Here is a 21,761-nt window from a genome sequence, read left to right on the forward strand (position 1 = left end):
AATTGTACACAATGTATTTTAATCATATTTGCCATTTAATCCTCCCCTAACTCTTCTGAGATTAACCTCATACCTCCTTCTCACCATCTCTTTTTAAAAATTATATTTTATTTTACTAATCCAAGGAATCCAATTTGTATTACTCTTATATTCAAGGCTGTGCTGTCTTCAACTATAGTGTAGTCAGCCTACTAAGAGTCACACCCTTAAAGAACCATTTCTCTTTCCTCCAGAAACCAAGTGTGTCTGTAGTTTCCCTTTAGGGGTGGGGCTTGTAAGCCCCTTCGTCTTCCATTGTTCCTGACACCTTTATTGAGGAAGGTATGTATATCAGGGACTGGGTAACATTATTTTCTTATAATTACAAGCTTTTAGACTAAACTATACATCTAATGTATCTGCTTAAATTTTAGAATCTATTGTATTTCATGCTTATTATTAAAATCTAAAACTAAAATTAATAGCAATATGTCTAATTAATGACAACATTGTCTATATTAGCAAAACTGATAATTTTTAGGAGATATACAATATCCATGTTAGCATACATGATAGGCTTATACCACTAACATTGATTGTGTTTCTGGTATGAACAGCGAATAATAATTTAAACTGACTTCAGAGATGTTATGGTACATTTAGAAATTCATAAGCGTGACCCAAGGAGGATTTATTTTTTCTATCAAAATCATCCTTTTGGTGCAAAAACAAAACACCTTTCTTTTATTTTGTTCACCAACATGCTCCCAATTATATAAGTTCCCTTTTACCCCAAGTGATAAGGATCTTGCAGTAGGTGAGCTTGCAAATCCTCTTGTCTTCATAGAAATAATTAAGAGGAATTGTATCAGACATTACTAATATGAACAAAGAATTCTTTATTCAGGACTATTGGAGAGATTGTTGTTGCAATGGAGGTAGGAGAATGAAGTCAATTTGCTGAGACAAACCCTGGGAAGGTTGGTCAATGGGATTAGGCCACCTGTGCCTTCTGATGCTTATCAGAGTTGGGACTAGGGTCTGGATAATAGGGAGAGCTCTGTCTTTTTAATAAGTATGTTTTGAGAAATATTCCTCAAATCCCTGATCAAATAATTTGTGGTTTGTAAAACTGGTAAGGGGTTAAAGAATTTACATATTAAAGGACTAGACAAAGAATTTCTCACTGGACGGTTGTAATAGTAAATGCTCTAAAGAAAAGGAAGTCAGCAGCTTGGAACTGAGATGAAACTTGCCTAAAGATAAATCTAGTTACAACCATTTTGGCTAGTTTATATTCTGGTGAGAGAAAAACACAGTGAATAATATGAAAAATGTGAACAGTGTATATATATATACATACATATACATACATATATATATATAAACATAAAGACTTGAGTGCTTAGAAGTTGGACCATGTAGGAAAGTATGTTATGGTCAAATGTAGCTGTTAAAAGATATTCATGTGGCTTTAAGTGATAGGCAGCTTAATATAAGGATGGCATTGTTTTAGAGCATAGAAAAAAGAACAGTGGTAGCTTAGAAAGTAAACTATGATCTTAGATCAAAATGACTAAGGAGGCTTCGGCTCAGTAGACAGCCAATTCTAATGTTAGGTGGGTGGGTCTAACACCATGAGGCTGGCTAACAATTAGACTGATGAGGTTGGATAGGGAGAAGTTGGAATCAGAATGGGCTCAAGTGATCATGGAGTTGCTTTTTGACCACATTTATTTGTCTTAGCATTGACATAAGTTTAATTATAGTTCATATAAATACATGAACATATATTGCCAATAAAATTATTAGAAAACTGCTTTAGAAAACATGGCTGCTCACTCCAAAGCTCTAGCTCTCATCAGGATTTGCAGATCCTCACTCAACTCTTCCATTATTAATCTGATTCACTCAGTGTTGTCCTCAAGTTTTTCCTCTTTTCTCTGTTCCCAGGAAGGTTAAGCTTCCTTGTTTTGTTGTTGTTGCTATTGTTTTTGTAGCTTTAGATAGATAAGATGATCATCTGTATTAGTGTATTTGATAGAGGAACTTACCTTCCTCTAGATGGATGGGTCTCTTTCAGTAAGTTAAGAACCCAAATGGAACAAAGATGGAAAAAAGGGGAATTCCTTTTCCTTCTCTTCCCATTCCTCCTCCCCTTTCCACCTCTTTCTCTTCTTCCTCCTTCTCCTTTTTCTTCTCCTTCTTCTTTGTCTTCTTTGTTCTCCTCGGTTTTATCACTTGATCAGGTCTTTCATCCATTTTGTCTTGCTCAGAGATGGGGACTAATAAAGCAACTTTGATTCTTAGTCCTCAGACATGGATTCAATTATGCCGTTGTTTCTCCTGGACCTTCGCTTCACAGATACTAACACCTGGGGCTGTGAAACCCTTATAATCATGTGAGCTGATTTCTCAAACCTCTTTCTTGACATAGATATAAATAGGGCTGTCTCTATGGCTGTCCATATCTCTTGTGATTGATGTGATACCTTATCCATCTGTATTTTTTTCTCTCTTTATACTGTCTCTATTTCTGCTTCTATCTGTAGGTCTCCTATTGGTTCTGCTTCCCTGGAAAACTCTGGGTCATTCACTGTCCTAGTTTTCTTCTCCATTGCTGAGGTAAAACACTGAATCAAAGCAAACTGAGTTAAAAGGATTTATTTGCTTCATGCTTTCGTGCCACAGTCAAGTCAGGGCATGAACTCAAGTAGGAGCCATGGCAGGAACTATGGTAGAAAGCCATTTGCTCATTCCATGCCTTGCTCAGCTTGCTTTCTTATGCAACCCAGGGCCTCCTGACCAGGATGCTCCCTTCCACCTCGTCTGAGCCATCTCTCATCAATCACAAAAATGCCTCACAGACTTGACTACAGGGCAACCCAAAGGAGACAATTCCTCATTTGAAGGTCTCTCTTCCCTGGTTATTCTAGTTTGTGTCAAGTGGATAAAGACTAATAGGCACACATATTAATGTCCCCACTTCTCATTTGTTTACATAGCTAATTGCAATTGATTCAGCATTTTTATGTTTCAAATTTCATTGCCTGATACTTTACTCTGCCAACATTTCTTGGACTAATTATCAGTGCTATCAAGCAAGAGTCCCAGCTTCTTTGAAGAAAGGAATACCTAAGAGAGGTCTCTAAAGCAATGATACTAAAGCTCTCAGACCTGAAAGATAAGTAGAAATTTGTCAGGCAAAAGAAGCAGTTGGTAGGTTAGAGACACTGTTTTAAATAGTGGGCTTGAAGATCCCCTAGAATAAAGAATGCAGCATTTTTGAAGGAAGAAAAGTCCTTTATGAACAGTACAGAGAGCAGGAGGCAACTGCAGATTGAGATTGGGGAGAGGGGTGAAAGCAGGCTATGTTACAGAGTTTAGATTTGGTTATAAAGGCTATAAATGTATACAAAAAGGAGTTATAAGCGTCTTCCAACTTTGATTGTAAATATAATGTATGGAGAAAGTAGAGATTTTAGTTAACATACCTCTTTGTATGTTGCATATTTTGATCCAGTGGTTATTCCAGCCTCTTCTGTAATGGAAAGCATTAAAAAAGAAAATGAATTATTGGTGCTAAATGGAAACATTCCCCCTTTAGCCTGTTGTCTGCCTATCTGCCTATCTGCCTGTCTGTCTGTCTATCTATCTATCTATCTATCTATCTATCTATCTATCATCTATCTATCTATGCAAATCATTGTGATTCAGTAAGAATATAAATTGTCTAAAGCAGGTGTCATGTACAAGTCATTTAAATTCAGATCCCCTACTGAAGGATGTTGCTAATGCTTGGAGTAATTAGAAGTATTTCCCTATGGAGCTCTCGGTAGCATGAGTCAGAGAAGAAAGTTCTGAATAGAGAGGAGGCAATAGAATTTGTTATCTGGGTTAGAGGTTCACATAACAAATGTAGTTTGCAATTTTCTCTCAGTCTTCAAATTGCACTCTGCAAAAGGAAATGGAAATGGACTACGTAGTCACTCATGTATAAAATCTATTTAGAATAAGTGCTCAGTACTTATGAAACAGAGATTATTGTTTTGTGATTTCTATCCATTTGTCCGATATAGTCTACCTGTGAAAATTAAGTATCTATTAATTATTTATTACAATATCAATGCTGGAGGAGTTAGAAGCTATTATGAGAGACATATACTTATTATTTCCTTTTTTATTAGTGTACTATTTTTGACAAGTATTTGAGTGCCTACTATGTGTCAAAATACTACAGGATGTCCTGTGGATAAATGAGTGAAGAAAATATGATGGTTGCAGACAACCACAAATACAAATATAATGATCACAATTTATAGTTACCTTTGAAATGACTTGGAAAGGAGAGGTATCTCTGAGGAGAAGATAGTCATCTTCTGTCCTGAGCTGTAATGTCTTAACAGACAGGAACATGAAAGGATCGTAGAACATTTCTTCTAGAGCAAATGACAAATATAGAGTCCTTGTATTTGAGGGAACTGGTATAGCCAGAGGATAGGAAGCAAGGTAACCAGAAGAGTGGTGTAGATTGAGGTTGGGGTGATAGGCATGGGCTAGATTATGTACTGCAAAGCTGAACAAAGCTCGGAAGAATTAAAAGCTATGATGATGAGCTGGCAGTCATTTGACGATGCAATTTTTTTATAATGTTCATAACAGACTGAATTCATTCAAATAAATGACTTGAAGCATCTTGTAGTTATAGAAGAGGGAGGCTCATACTGTGGTGACAGTGGATATGGAGAAGAGAAGAGAAGACATTTGAGAGATACTTAGGGGTTAAAACCAACACAATTTAAGGTAGATTAGGAGTAAGGGATGTTAACAAAAGATACTTCTTGTTCTCTAATTTCTTAATCAGGAAATATCTTTAAGACACTGAAAGGATATATTGTAATTTTTACTGAGAATCAGGACAGGAATTCAAGCAGGGCTGAAACCTGGAAGCAGGAGCTGATGCAGAGGCCGTGGAAGGATGCTGTTTACTGGTTTGATTCCCCCGGCTTGCCCAGCTTGCTTTCTTATAGAACCCAGGACCACCGCCCAGGGATGGATGGCATAACCACCATGGTCTGGGCCCTTTCCTATTGATCACTAATTGGTAAAATGCCTTACAGTTGGATTTCATGGAGGTGTTTTCTAAACTGAGGCTCCTTCCTCTCTGATGACTCTAACTTGTGCCAAGTTGACACACAAAACCAGCCAGCAGAGTGCCGTGAAATAAGAGAAAGATTTCTGAGGATTGAGAGGTTGGGGGAAGCACCTGTTGTGAGGCTGGGACTGAACTACATTTGCATCTTGTACGTGCACCACTGAACTAGACAGAGAATAGGTTGTGATCTGATGGAAGGAATTTGGAGTTCATGGTTATTGAGTCTGTAGTGGATGTGGTGCATTTCAGCTTGTATCCATAGGCACGGGTAACTGAGAAGTGGGAACGTTGCTGCAGTTAAGTTGGCAGATCTCTGATTTTATTTCATTGAAAGAACTGTTTGGATTGCTACCACTTAATGTAATGATGAGATTTTAGGTAAGATTGGATTTCAGTTTATTTTAAAGATATATGCAGGCATACATTTATGTTCCCTGTTATTTATTGTTATGAATCCATGTAAAGTATGACAGAACATAATTTATAATATAGTAGACAACACCTAACAATTACATATTTAATATTGTTTTAATTTGCAAGTCCATGTCTTACTTATGTGGTTATTTTGGTTAAAATCTATTGTGTCAGATAGGTATTTATATTTTCTTCTGCACTTCAAGTATGACATTTTTTTACTTATAACTGAGGAATCTGAGGCTTTTAATTGGGTAGTTCTGATTTGGGTTGCTTTGGGCTTATTTCAGTCAAGTTCACCCATTTATCAGTAGCTGGCTGCTGTTCACTGGAGCTGATGCTGCAAAGCCTGTTCTTCAAAAGCTTGTCGAGTCTTCTTCACATGGAGGGCTTCTGAGAACAGGAGTAGAGCTGTGTAAGGGATTTGTAGCCTAGGTTTGGAACTGACACAGAATCATTCCTATCACATTTTGCTGGGCAAAGCAAGCCAGAAGGCTGGCTCAGATGTGAGGGCTCTGAAATAAATCGTATCTCTTAATGGGAGGGTTACAAATTACTTTGAAGAGGGAAGCTGATACAATAAGAGGAGAAATAATCCCAGCTGTGGTTTGAAAAAAAAATATTGGTCTGTCACAAAATTCTCTATTGCAAGATGGCAAGATATAGGTGAGAAACCATGCAGCAGGATACTGTGCTGCTTTTACCTTCCCTTACTTGTCATGGGACCCTTGGAGAGGCAAGTCCTTTGATTATTCTTCTTATGTTTACAGAACAAGGAAAGGACGAAAGCAGAAAGGGGTACTGGCTGAATTCCATGTCTACTATAGTGAATGCTGAACAACAGAATGGATTGATGAGTGTTTTAGATGGCTTTATCATTGATGTGGCAATTCACAAACCAAGGATTGAGTTTATAGCATGGGATTTATCTTGCTCTAGGATGTTCCTTGCTCTCCTGTGCTCTGGAGGGCTTGTCACAGAAGAAAACTGGCAAGGATGGGAAAGGAGATTGGAAGCCTCAGAGTCCACCCATTAGCCCTGCTGGGTTCTATTACACGTTTGCTGTGTGTGTGGTATTTTTTCCACCAGAAGTGCCCCAGGGATTCATGCTGTGAGATCTCAGAGGTTAGAGTAAGGCAGAAAGCCATGGGGTGCAGAGGAGGGCACAAAAGGACTGCAAAGTCTGGCGTGAAATGAAGCAGAAAATGAAAGAACACAGAGCACTGGTGGAAAATAGAGAATCAAGAAACTGTTGCTAAAAGTGTGGGTAGAATAAGAGAGATGTTTTTGAAGTTATGTCTGTGAAAGTATCCAGTATTATCAGAGGGGTGAAAAGAAAGTCACCAGTGAATTAAGTCCAATTTGTGGCCCATTGTGAAGGTCACAGGAATGAACCATAAGATCAGAAAATACTTTTTTTAAGATACAGACTTTGGCTAATCCTGCCTTCAAGTAATAGAATGAGCATGGAATAATCACTCATCTGTACCTGTACCTGGTGGTATTTTAGTGTCACAGGCAAGACCATGGGGTCTTCTTATTTTCTTTAAGAGAAGCGTATCAGCATTAAGTAAACAGTTCATGGAACTTCACAAGGCAAACTCCCCATCACTACGCCTTCTCCAACAATGACAGTTCATCCCCTTCTTTCTAAACCCATAGGGTAATTTATCTTCTTTTTTGAATGCCACAGAAATGGAATCATATTGTATATACTCTTTGGTGATTTGATTTTGCTTAATATGGCATTTTTATACTTATTCCTGTTAATTGAGTATAATTCTAGTTTATTTTTAGATAGTATTCTATTGAATGAACATAATATCCCTTGTCAATTCTACAGGAATAGATATTTGCTTTAGATCATTCCAAGTATTTATTTGTAATGAGAACATGAGATTCATTTTGAAACAAAATAATGGAGGAGAATATCTGAACAAAGCCAACTTAGTTATTTATCTATTAACTCTGGATAACAGTTTCTGATTAGACAAATCAATAATAAGTTGAACACTGAAGGCAAGTTCAAAGGTGAAGTTTGGCATGACTTATGGTAACAGAAAGGTCTGATGCACTATTGCTATGTACAAAGATAATGGGAAATGAACTGGAGTGTAGACAAAGATGGTCACATGCTTATCAAATCCCAGAAGAAAAGAGTGTGTTTAATTGTATACCTTGATGAGAACTAAGAGGATGTGATCAGTTCTAGAGTTTAGCAAGATTCATATTGTTGGGACTCTCTGGGATGTGATGGGGTATGGAGCAGAAGACTGCAAAGCGCACGGTTGTTGAGAAGTATGTGTTAAGGACCTCGAGGTCTGGGCCTGGGTGGTGCTCCCATTGCTTGCTCGCTGTCACCCGGAAGCCTCTCTGCTCTCCTGTGAGCAGTGCAGGCCAGAATCCCACTACTGTACAATGAAATGACTTGCCACGTGTCCTGGGACTATGTACCTCCATAGACCATCCTCTGACTTTGGCTGTGACTGAGTCCTGCCAACGGAGCTTAGATTTAAGATATCTTTATTCTTTCCTATAGAGTATGACCCTCCTCTTACGAACCAGCTTGCAAGAGTGTAGTGCTCTCAGTAGACTAAGTTTCAAGTGAACCAAGCATCTGAGGCCAGATTGCTTATGTTTGTTCTTAAATACTTCTTTACTACTTCTGTGAACTTTTCTGGACCATGTTTTCATGGTCCTTATCACATAGAGTTGTTTCCAAGAATAAATAATTTCATATACGGAAAACACGGAGAACAGAAGCTGGCATATGGCGAGTACTGGCATGTATTACCACCTAGACTACCTTTTTGAAGCATCAGTGAATGATTCAACAGTACATGGCCATGGCTGTTGATGTCTTTGGCACATCTGTCCATGCATGTCAGTCCAACTACGAGCCAGGCTGCTCAGGTTAGGTTTTTACAGAATGAGCTCACCCTCGCTCGTGGCCTGTATATGGGCATGTAGCCATGTCCTGTCTGTTCTCCATTTCTTCAGTTTCTTCCCCATTTCCCAAAGTCTATGGGTTTTAGTTCTTTCTCTGCAGTTCTCTGGTGAACCCTGTGCCCTTTAAATGTGTGGCCTGGTCAGTGTACACATGGTAGGAATTTCTCCTTCCTATTCATTTTCTGAACTCTATTCATGCAATTTAAAGTTACAATTGTTTCTTCTCCACATTATGATGTCAAGTTAGTTTGTTAGCTATAACCAAAGCACCCAGATCTAGCTCCCACATTTGCCTGATCTTAAAGTTACTCCTTCATTTATGGACTGTATTGACTGCTTAATGTAGTTTTAACTGCCAGATTGGTAGCTGACACTAGATAAACTGCTTAAGGAGTTTCTAGTTTCCTGGCATGCGGTGCATGGAAACAGGTTTGAGATGAAGTGTAATTGTGATAATTGCTTTACTAGAGATGTGCAAAGAGCATATGACGACACAAAGCTAAAGACCCAGTTCTCAGTCAGGAGAGAAGGCAAGAACAGAGCAGTGAAGATAGGAGGAGAGAATCTTTGCCGCGATGCAAGATCCCAGCCATCAAGAAAATGGGAGGAAAGGATTAGTTAAGTAGCAGGAATGACCCAGTTGCAGCCTGGGATTGTGTTCACCGTGGATTGTGTTCCCAGTTCCTGCAGTGGCCTGGCAGTCACAGAGAGGGACTAGCTGCGGTAGATTAGGACAAGGTCATCAAGGGTTCACAATGTTATAATACGAAAGTAATATTTAACCCTAGGAAAAGTAAGCTAGTAGAAAATGGCAAAGTCAGAAGGAGACATGATTAGACAGATATAAGTTTTAAAGATCCTATGATGTTAGCTTATAGTGTGTGATTTGGGACTTGTAGGAAGTCAGAAGTGAATGTTTGCACCACACAAGTGTAACAAATATAGCAACAATGACTAACACAGAACAAAATGTGGAACCAAGACCAAGGTATGGCCATAGGAGCAAAAGGAAAGAAACATTTTGATAAATTCATAATGTGGGTAAGTGTCGCTCTTGGGTACTTTGAGTGATGAGCAGCCCAGGGCTTGATCTGTCAGAAAGAGAAAAGAATTGAGACTCAGAGATCAGATTGGTAACAGTGATGTGCATTACAGGACAAGGGGTTAAAAACAGACTTGGGAGAAGTGAAGCATCCCTGTGCCCTACTGACCTTTGGAATCCATGGGACAGTCACATGGGAATGTATAGCAGGCATTTGCCTCTTGTTCAAGAAATTCAGGTGTGATTTCTATTGATTGTTCTACTAAGAGGTATTGAGGAATCATCTATTCCTATTCATAAGACCAATGAACCCTTAAACTGACTAGAAGCATGCATGATGGGAATCCCAGACCATGAAAGAAATGTGAAAGGTAACCTTGGAAGATGATTTTCCAAAGTGTGCCAGTAGGGGAATTGATTGAAAAGAAGTTCAAAAGAAAAAGGTGGTCATGGGACCAAATCTAAGTTCACAAAGCCCACATATTATTTAGGTTGGGCCAGGCTGTGGAAAACAAGCTTTTGAATAAGTGGCCTCACAGCAGTTGTGCTTTAGGCTGGTCTGGTTCCTTTTGGATGAATCTTCTCTCTCTAGTAGATTCTAATTCTTAAATTCTACCTAGGGTTTGTGGCAATTTATTAGGTCAAATGGGGTAATGATATCTCCTCTGATTTTCCTTCTGTTTTTAATGCAGAAGAATGCAAGCAGAGATAACTTCTCTTCTGCTTAGCATTTAAAGAGAAGCCCCACCATTTTTCATAAAATCAAGCTATTAGAAAACAGCATCACAGCAGCATTTAACCTTTTAAAAATTAAACTCTGAGTTTTCATGCACTTCAATTATGAATCCCTTTAAAGCAGAGGTAAGACTTATTTATCTCAATGTCCCCAGCGCTCAACACAGAACCCCAGCATCCGGAAGTGCTCTGCAAACTTCTCTATAGTTGAGTATTTCTGAGTTGTCTTGAATCTTCTTACTTTATAAAACACTGTATAATGCCTATTTGTCTTCTTAATTTTATCCATCTTCCCTCCCTCCTTTCTCTCTCCCTCCTCCCCTCCTTCCTTCCCTGCCTCCCTCCCTTCCTTTCTTCTTTCTTTCTATTGTTTATATGTCCACGTATGTGTATGTGTGGAGGAATTGCTCCTATTCAAACACTCTCCACCGCATTTTAATTTTATTTATTATTTTTGAGACAGGGTCTCCTACCAGAGACTGGATCCTCCTGTTTCTGCCTTCTTGGTGCTGGGAATGCAAGCATGTGCCACCATACCTGACCTTTTGTACAGGGTCTCCAGGGATTAAGCTCGGGTTTGCCATACTAGAGTAGTAAGCACTTTATAGGCTGAGTTTTCCCCAGAGCCTCACTTTTATGTCTTTAAACTACTTAAGGTTTAGCATCTTATTTTGATTCTAACTGTTCAAGTGGAAGGGAATTTATTTTATGACCTGGCATCTGAGAGCTGGTAAGTGAAACTGAAGCCTAAAGAAAACCAGGTGGGGATAAAACCTTGCCAGATTGGACTGCCACTTCTCATGCCTCCAGTCGCCTCTGCATCTTGTATTCTTCTGGTTTTTCTTTCTTTTCAAAATTTCCATAATAAGCATCTAAAGCGTATAATAGAGCAGATGAAATTTGAAACTTTTTAAAATTGCCCTAAATGTCAAGAATTTCACGATTCTGTGCATAGAATCTGTTGTGTCAGTCAGTCCTTCTGTTGGCCAGAGTGGGTTAGGATGGCCGTTTTATCTGCCATCTAGGAAACACAATTTACATGAGGTCATGGCCCTTACTTGATTTGCAAGTGATAGCACTCCAGCTCATTGCTTTAATTTTCCTGTTTTGCATCCTGTCTAAGGGATGCATTTCTTGCCCATCCATCCCTCCATTGTGCTCTGCAGGTAACATCTCATATGCTTGCAAAAAATTGACTATGGGACCTTTCTTGATTTTGGTAAAATTCTAAGCAAAACTGTGAATATCTTGTTGCTCTTCCCTTGGATATCTTCTGTATGGCTGTAACCAGAGAATCGTGGGGATCCGGAATCTTTGTACCAACTCTAGGTTTAGTTCTGTTCATTCATGTGGTTCAGGACACAGAGGGAATAAGGACGATCTTTGCTTCTTACCCCCATATGTACCGAAGTGCTTACTGTTTCCTCGCTAGTCAGACTGGGGCTTCTTATTCAGAAGGTTTACATTTTTTGCCTATTAGAAAGTAAGAACAAATTGGAAACTTTCATAGCAAGAAGAAAGAAAGGGCCCAGACTTACCATCTCTTTATCTGTACCCTGTGCAGAACACATTTGAAAATTATACTTCTCTTAGACTGAACAGTTCTTAGCTAATGGAAATGTTTCAGCTAGTAAATTTCAAAAATATTCTATTCCTGGGTGGGGTGGAATTTGCATTTTAAAGAAAATTATTTTATCATTGTTGCTTTTTCTTGCTTGCTTAGGATATGTATGCTTTTGGTATATGATTGGGTGATCAAATTTATAAAAGCAGCCTATTACATTGTTTCCTATTGTCATTTAATTTTTTTCATTTGTACAGGGAATTAGCAGTCTCTTCAGCTCTTTGAAGGTGGTGCGCCTTTTACGCCTGGGCCGTGTTGCTAGGAAACTGGACCATTACCTGGAATATGGAGCGGCGGTCCTTGTGCTCCTGGTCTGTGTGTTTGGACTGGTTGCCCACTGGCTGGCTTGCATCTGGTACAGCATTGGAGACTATGAGGTCATTGATGAAGTCACCAACACCATTCAAATAGACAGCTGGCTCTACCAGTTGGCCTTGAGCATTGGGACTCCATATCGCTACAATACCAGTGCAGGGATCTGGGAGGGAGGACCCAGCAAGGACTCCCTGTACGTGTCCTCCCTCTACTTCACCATGACGAGCCTTACAACCATAGGATTTGGAAACATAGCTCCAACCACAGATGTGGAGAAGATGTTCTCAGTGGCCATGATGATGGTCGGCTGTAAGTATCTGTTTTCTTTATTAAAAGAAACTTTAGTCTTTATAGTTTTTTTCTGCTTGTGAACTCTGACTAGATTGAAATGATCTTTCTCTTAAGATGGTTTTAATTGAAATCATTTGCAGTTGGTTTTCTTTTGATTCAGCCCTAGGAAATAAAAATGCAAGGAATGTATTTCACTCTTTGGGATGCATTAGCACATGAAAAACTGTGTGTGGGGAGTGATAGAAAACTCAGACTGGGAAGTCTGCTGTTTGATTCCATGCATGGTGTTGTACCTGGCAGCTCTGGAGAAGGAACTAGCTCTGGTATCTAGACAGGAGGTGTCTGGCACATTCTGTAGGTTTTGCTGGCAGTTGGATTCCTAAAAAAAGCAGATGGGATGTGATATAAGACCATAAGTTAGAAAATATTTTAGTCAATAACTGAATTTCTGAATTAAAATGGACTTTAGGATACAGTTTGATGTATTCTTTTTTATTTTAATTTTTCTATAATGAAGCTAGCAAAAAGAAGTTCATAAATGTAGTCTTTTGACAAGCACTGTAGTCAGTTGAGTTTGTGACAAAGAATGAAAGGACTGGGGAACTGAAAGCCTGTAACAGTGACAGAGTCCAAGACTCAGTGTGTGTGCCTGACTACAGTGAATTGGCAATGCTCTTGACAGCAGAATGCCCTTTCAAAGAGCTAAAGACCATGTGCTCTGCCCCCACATTCTGACTGAATGACAGCAGAGTTCCAGACATGAAAGATGTTCAAACCTTAGATGTTGTTTTTAAATGTCTCGAAGGAAAGTTTCCAGGCCTTTCCACCTTCAAGCTGACCTAGATGACTTATTGAAGCCTAGTTCAGATACCTAGAGTAACTTCAAGATTGCGACACCTAGAGTCATTCAAGACACCTAGTTCAGACACCTAGAGTAATTTCAAGATTGTGCATTAATATGTTTTAGAATCCTTGAAGTCATTATTGCTAGTGTTTTGTGTAGTAATTTAGTATAAGCCTTTTCCTCCTCCTCCTCCTTTTTTGAGGCTCCAAATTATAGAGATTTAGATGTGGGAATTTATGAAAAAGATTCAGGGTCTAGGTCAGTGATTCTCAATCTTCCTAATGCTGTCTCCCTTTAATACAATTTCTTATGTTGTAGTGACCCCCCAACATACAATTTGCTACTGTTGTGAATTGTGATGTAAATAGATGATATGTAGCAATCTGATATGTGAACCATGTAGGGCTTGCGACCCACAGGTTGAGAACCAGTAGTCAAGACATTCATACCTCATTCAGAGTGCCCAGAAGCTACTGCTGTTATGAAATACAATGTGGCAAGGAGGTTCCTGGCAGGCTCATGGCAAGGTATACCCTGAGTAATTACGCTATGCAAGAAATCTGCTAAAAGGAGGTTTAGTTGGGGGAGGGAAAGGAGTGAGTAACTGGAGAAGGGTTAGAGGCAGACAAATGGACATGTAGACAGAGAGACAGACAGATGGGAGTAGAGCCATGAGGGTAGAGATGAGGTAGGGAGGCAGACAAGGACAGAAAGGGAGAAAGAGAATGTTGGAACAGAGAAAGAGAGAAAATGTGGGACCAGAGAGAGGGAGCTGGAGTATCAGGCAGTCCTTTTATAGGCAGCCCACACTTGGTATACTTGGAGGCAGGAGGCAGGTGATGATGTAAGCTGTTGCTAGGTCCCTGAGAGTGGCCTAGCGAAGTAGCCTGAAGCTAACAACTGGAACACCAGTGTTAGCAAATGTTTAGTTCCCTACTTTAGTCATTGTGTATTCAGCCACAGAGACAAGAATAGCCAAGTTCTGAGTGTGGATTAGGGCTTCAGTAAGATCAAGGATTAGAATGCAAGTGGTATTTTTTCAAAGGGCCTTTGGGGGGCGGGGAGCATATTCTATACACAGAGAAATCTACGTCGATTAACTTAATGGGTACTCATATCAAAAAATATATTTGGGCAATAATGTCATAAATAAAATGTTCTGTCACATGTAGAATTCAGTACTATATTGCTTTTAACATTTATGAAAGACATGTTACCTGCTACAATCTAGAATTGGGTAACCTTTTTGAGGAAATTACAAATGGACTTGAAATTGCAGTAGTTGTGCAGAGAAGGGCTCTATTTGATTGTCTTGATTTCCTTCTTTTATTCCTGAAATACACTATCAGAATTTACAATATATGTTTTGCCACAGGTGTTGATTCCTGTAATTGTCATTGCAGGGAAGATACAGAATTGGGAGTTATGGATGGAGGGCAGCATAGTGTGTTGGCATAGCATGAAAGGCCCTGGCCATTCTTCTCTGTAGCAATGTACTGGTGGCTTGAAGAGATGTAGTCTTCAATGCCCTGTAGTCTTGGGCATTGGAACACTCGGTCCCCCATTGATGGAGGGAAGTTTAGGAGATATGGCCGTGTTGGAGGAAGTGTGTCACTGGAGGTGGCCTTTGAGAGTTTAAAACTTGTGCCATTTCTACCTAGTTCTCCTTGATTCCTAGCTGTGGTTCAAAATCTGAGCCTTCAGCTTCCCCCTCCTATTTCTATGTTTCTGCTCCAGCACCGTGCTCTCTAACCTTCTGGACCTGTGACCCCATTTCCTCCATGTGATGCTTTGCTCATGGTGTTTTATTACTGCAATAGGAAAGAGGCCTTCTCACCATGAAGGCCTTCTCCATACCATTACAGCCTTTCCCCACGCCGCCCCTACCCCAGTCTCTTTAGGCTAATGATCTATGCTACCTCTTTATGATCTTGTGATTTTAAGATGTAATAAAAATGAAACCACGTAAAATAAAACTTTTAAAAGTTGCCTTTTAAGCTCCAGTTATGCCTTTGCAATAAATGGGAATGGAATTTGCTGATAGCTTTCTTCTGGCTTGCATTTTGTGGTTTGGACCACTGCTGTTTAACTGTTCATCTGTTGGAGACATCTTAATTAAGCATTTAAATTGTTTATTTTTCCTAAGACAACTCCATTGTGTGTATTTACTTCCATGATACTGTGTTATGTGAGGATACCTCACCACAACTGTACACCGTTCAGTGAACATAGCCCTTCACGCCCTTCTCCCCACTCCCCTCCCATTAGGACCCTTTATTCTCTTAGACAATTTTCTCTGCTTTCATGACATATACACATACATGACTTTGTGTAACTATATGTAACCTGAGGATGTAAATGAGAGAAAACATTAAATATCTGTCCGAGTCTTGCTTAATTTAATTAAAAAGAATATCTCAATTGCACTTACTTTTCTTCACATAAAACTTTGTGTCTCACACAGGCACAGCATTCGGACCTTATTTTCTTGGCCTGTCCTTCTGTTTTAGGGTACTACCTTGGTTGCCTAATCTACCTGTCATGAGGAATGCTTCATGAATCAGTAAACAATTGCAGAGCTTTTCCTTTCTACTTCCAAGAGAATGTATGACCCTGTGTACTGACTTTACCCTGCCTACTGTGGAGACTTCCCTTCGCTGGTGTCTTTCAGGGTTGTCCCAGAAACAGCTGTTACACTGCAGCTGTCCATTTTTGTGTGGTGACTGCAAAACACTGAGAGTCATTAGTGAAATAGGCCCTAGTCTTCTCTTCCTCAGTCACCATGGGTCACACTGCATGAGCTTACAGGTGCATTCCTGGCAGCAGCCAGCATTGTAACAGGAGTAGAAACTATAGGCATTTGGACAACTTTTTCATTTGACTTGCTTGTACCTTCAGAACCTGCTAGAGTCTGATCACGTATGTGCCAGTATTCTGTTTGATAATTTATTGCTACTATGAAATGCTACTTTAGAGATTGATGGGTCAGATAAAACCCAGCCCATGATGGGCAGCTCAGGTCTCAGTAACTTGGTGGCTCATTGTTAAATGTTCCATTTCTACTAAGACCCAGTAGCAGGCCACGAACTGTCTCTCAAAGGGAAAAAAGCGTTGTCTGCAGATGATGGTAGAGCCTTGCTTCAAAATCACACATGTCTCTTCTATGATTCACTTATAGAAGCCTGCCAAAGGCTCCAAACAGCATCCTGATATGCCATTGACAATTCAGGTATCATTGGATTTACTGCATCATATGGTCCAAGTGGTAGAGTAGTCTGCGTAGCAGCCTTGACCTATTGATGAGCCTTCTGTTCTAGGCCCACTCAAAACTAGCAGCTTTCTGAGTCTCTTGGCATATGGACCAGGATAACACACCTAAGTGAGGAATGTATTGTATCCAGAATCCTTATAGGGACCCTAAACATTGTGCTTCTTTCTTGGTGGTAGGACGGACCAAGTACAATAATTTATCTTTCACTTTGGAAGGAATGTCTCTGCAAGCTTCATATACTGGACTTAAGTATTTCACTGAGGTAGAAGGTCCTTGAAGTTTAATTGGATGTGTGTGTGTGTGTGTGTATTAACAATGGATTCACACTAGTTGCTACCTCCTGTTCACTTGGTCAAATTAGTATAATGTTGTCAATATAATGAACCAATGTGAAATTTTGTAGAAGAAACAGGTGAGCAAAATTTATTCCAGCTAAGTTATGACACAGGCCTGGAGAGTTAATATATCCTTGAGGGAAAACTGTGATGGTGTACTGCTGACCTTGCCAACTAAAAACAAATTGCTTTTGATGATCTTTAGAAAAAGACATTTGCTAGATCAATAGATGCATACATATCACGAACCAGGAAATGTGCTAATCTGCTTAAGTAAGGGCACCATGCCTGGTATAAAGGTTAGAATTAGAGTCACTACTTGATTGAGTTTTCAATGGCTAACTATCATTCTCCATAATCCATCTGTCTTCTGCATTAGCTAGATAAAAGAGTTAAAAGGAAAGGTGTAGGGAACCATCACCCCTGCATCTTTCAAGTTCTTGATGGTGGCACTAATTTCTGCAGTTCCTCCAGGGATATGATACCTTTTTTTTCATTCGATTTATTTTTCTCTTGGCAGAGAAAATCCTAAAGATTTCCATTTAGCCTTTCCAGCCATAATAGCCATCACTCCACAGGACAGGGAACCAATGTGAGAATTCTATAAACTTCTAGTGTATCTATCCTAATTATATATTTTGATGTACAAGTATGTTTGGGATTTATCAACTTGGATTCCTTTAGAATGTTTCTACTATGAGGGATTACAGATAAACATGCTTTGTACATCTGCAGATATAGTTTTGCATCGACATCAATTCTTAATTCTAATGATGACCAGGATCACAAGCAAGTACATATTTAGATATTGAAGAAGTTGCCAGACTCTTTTTCAGGATGGGTAGTCTAGAAGAGCATTTTGTAACACAATCAAAGCAAAATAAAAACTATGTAGAAGTTTAAACACATTCTTGTTTCCTTTGTTCATCAAGCCACAACTTCCTACCTAAGACCAAATCAATTTTGTCCATAGCTTGGACCATTGAAGTCATCTCCTGTATTTTCCTTCCATAGCTATTATTATCCTAGAATCTCTGTCTAGACTCTAGAAGGTAGAGCATGCCCTTTAAAAGTAAATCCACAGCACCATTCCTTAGCACAGATATCTCTAGTACATACAAACAAAGTCTAAATTGCTTAGTTTTCACATATATGTAGGAATGCATTTTATTTTATTTTTACTTGTTCTTTGAGAATTTCATATAACATGTTTTGATAATATTTACCCCTCAAATCCCTCCCAGATCAACCACATTCCCTCCTCTGATGTCTATTCTTGGTTGTCAACTTGACTACATCTGAAATTAACTAAAATCCAAGTGGCAGGATATACCCTGAGGGACTTTTCTTAAATCTCTTGAAGTGGAAATATACACCTTTAATACAAATCTTTTGAGGTAGGAAAATCCACCTTTAATCTGAGCCACACCTTCTGCTTGCAGCCGCTATAAAGGAATTGGAAGAAGGAGGTTTGCTCTTTTTGCCTGCTTGTTCTTGTTCTCCCTGGCAAGTCCATTCCTTCTTTGGCATTAGAGACTACTTCTTTAGGATCCGGGCATATACTGAAGACCCGATGAGACATCCAGCTTCATGGACTGAACAGCTACTAGATTCTTGTATTTGCTGTTTGTAGAGAGTCATTTTTGGACTAGTTGGACTGTAGCCTGTAAGCCATTTTGTTAAATCATATATATGTATATATATATGTATATATATATATATATATACACACATGTGCATGTATGTTTGTATATACATATATACATCATAAATATGTATATATGTGTATATGTATATATATGCATGCATTTTTGTATGTATATGTGAGTATATATGTATATATGTATGTATACATATATACATGTGTGTTTACATGTGTGTATATATGCATGTATATTGTGTGAATTAAGTGTATAGTATCTTTATCAATGGGATGTAATTATCAAGCTCTAAAGGGTAATTAATAACATTGACAATAGGCTGTATTATTTGACTGTATACAGGCAACAACTCCAAAAATGTATACTTGTATATATACATATATATATATATATATATATATATATATATATATATACACATATATACATATATACATATATACTTGTAATTATATATATATACACACACACACACACACACACACGTTTACTTCAAATGAATTAAGAATTCCTTTGTTCATCAAGCCACAACTTCCTACCTACGACCAAATCAGTTTTGTCCATAGCTTGGACCATTGAAGTCATCTCCTGTATTTTCCTTCCATAGCTATTATTATCCTAGAATCTCTGTCTAGACTCTAGAAGGTAGAGCACGCCCTTTAAAAGTAAATCCACAGCACCATTCCTTAGCACAGATATCTCTAGTACATACAAACAAAGTCTAAATTGCTTAGTTTTCACATATATGTAGGAATGCATTTTATTTTATTTTTACTTGTTCTTTGAGAATTTCATATAACATGTTTTGATAATATTTATTTGAATATAAAATGTTTATTTGAATTACATACATACATATAAAACTTATTAATATAGAAGCTTCCTAAAATAATATAAACATACATATAAAAGAGGTGAAATGGAGTTACCCTAGATAGGACAACAGTGCTCCAGTTTGAAAACATGAACTAATAAAAATCCCCGTACCAGGAATGGGTTACCTATTTAACTATTATCAATGCTACTGATTACTCTTTACAGTTTCATAATTAGACCCTATTGTTGCAGATATAATACACTTGAGTCTTAGAAAATATGGTGATATCAAGGTGGTACTGCTGTGGAAATATAATTCCTATGAGTCAGATTTCATAAATCTGGAAGGTGTTATCCATGCTACCAAAGAGGAAGAGGAATGAAACATCAGTCTTACATAGCTGTGAACTCCAGAAGCTATACAAATATTTGGCCTGGAGAGATGTTCCCACTAGTGTAATAGTGGCATGAACATCATGTGAGTTCATAAATCTGATTGTTTTTAAGTTCCACCCCACAGAGCAAACCCATTCCTGGTACCATTCATTGTCAAGTCAGGAACCTGTGACTAGATTGGTCATAGGCCATAGGGAAGAGTCTACTACTGAGAGCATGCTCTGAGTGTATTAAAAAACTGCCTTATTTGCATTTCCCTAATGACTAATGAAGTTGAGCATTTTTTAAGATGCTTCTCCGCCATCCTAAGTTCTTCAGGTGAGAATTCCCTGTTTAACTCTGTACCCCATTTTTTAATAGGGTTGTTTGGTTTTCTGGAGTCTAACTTCTTAAGTTCTTTATATATATTGGATATTAGCCCTCTATCTGATGTAGGATTGGTGAAGATCTTTTCCCAATTTGTTGGTTGCCGATTTGTCCTTTTGACGGTGTCCTTTGCCGTACAGAAACTTTGTAATTTTATGAGGTCCCATTTGTCAATTCTTGATCTTAGAGCATACGCTATTGGTGTTCTGTTCAGAAATTTTCTCCCTGTACCATTGTCCTCAAGGGTCTTCCCCAGTTTCTTTTCTATTAGCTTCAGAGTGTCTGGTTTTATGTGGAGGTTCTTGATCCATTTGGATTTGAGCTTAGTACAAGGCGATAAAGATGGATCAATTCGCATTCTTCTGCATGCTGACCTCCAGTTGAACCAGCACCATTTGTTGAAAAGGCTATCTTTTTTCCATTGGATGTTTTCAGCCCCTTTGTCGAGGATCAAGTGGCCATAGGTGTGTGGGTTCATTTCTGGATCTTCAATCCTGTTCCATTGATCTGCCTGCCTGTCACTGTACCAATACCATGCAGTTTTTTAACACTATTGCTCTGTAGTATTGCTTGAGGTCAGGGATACTGATTCCCCCAGAATTTCTTTTGTTGCTGAGAATAGTTTTAGCTATCCTGGGTTTTTTGTTATTCCAGATGAATTTGTTAATTGCTTTTTTCTAACTCTGTGAAGAATTGAGTTGGGATTTTGATGGGTATTGCATTGAATCTGTATATTGCTTTTGGCAAAATGGCCATTTTAACTATATTGATTCTACCGATCCATGAGCATGGGAGGTTTTCCCAATTTTTGAGGTCTTCTTTCATTTCCTTCTTCAGAGTCTTGAAGTTCTTGTCGTAAAGATCTTTCACATGTTTGGTAAGAGTCACCCCAAGATACTTTATACTGTTTGTGGCTATTGTGAAGGGGGTCATTTCCCTAATTTCTTTCTCAGCCTGCTTATCCTTTGAGTATAGGAAGGCCACTGATTTGCTTGAGTTGATTTTATAACCTGCCACTTTGCTGAAGTTGTTTATCAGCTGTAGGAGTTCTCTAGTGGAGTTTATTGGGTCACTTAGGTAGACTATCATGTCATCTGCAAATAATGATAGTTTGACTTCTTCCTTTCCAATTTGTATCCCTTTGACCTCCTTATGTTGTCGAATTGCCCGAGCTAGTACCTCAAGTACAATATTGAAAAGATAAGGAGAAAGGGGGCAGCCCTGTCTAATCCCTGATTTTAGTGGGATTACTTCAAGTTTCTCTCCATTTAGTTTGATGCTGGCTACCGGTTTGCTGTATATTGCTTTTATTATGTTTAGGTATGGGCCTTGAATTCCCGTTCTTTCCAAGACTTTAAGCATGAAAGGATGCTGAATTTTGTCAAATGCTTTTTCAGCATCCAATGAAATGACCATGTGGTTTTTTTCTTTGAGTTTGTTTATGTAGTGGATTGCATTGATGGATTTCTGTATATTAAACCAACCCTGCATTCCCGGGATAAAGCCTACTTGATCATGGTGGAGATCGTTTTGATGTGTTCTTGGATTCGGTTGGCAAGAATTTTATT

General features: G+C 38.7%; 1 protein-coding gene across 1 annotated transcript in view; it reads left to right on the forward strand.

Annotated features, from left to right (window-relative positions):
• Kcnh5 (potassium voltage-gated channel subfamily H member 5) overlaps nucleotides 1-21,761 on the forward strand; it is a 300,264-nt gene that overhangs the window by 72,987 nt on the left and 205,516 nt on the right. The window contains exon 7 of the mRNA XM_052186786.1: nucleotides 12,096-12,522. Within this exon, the coding sequence (XP_052042746.1) occupies nucleotides 12,096-12,522 (427 nt within the window). The remainder of the gene's footprint in view (nucleotides 1-12,095; nucleotides 12,523-21,761) is intronic.

The sequence above is a fragment of the Apodemus sylvaticus genome, chromosome 6 (assembly GCF_947179515.1).
Source record: "Apodemus sylvaticus chromosome 6, mApoSyl1.1, whole genome shotgun sequence".
Lineage (NCBI taxonomy): Eukaryota > Metazoa > Chordata > Mammalia > Rodentia > Muridae > Apodemus > Apodemus sylvaticus.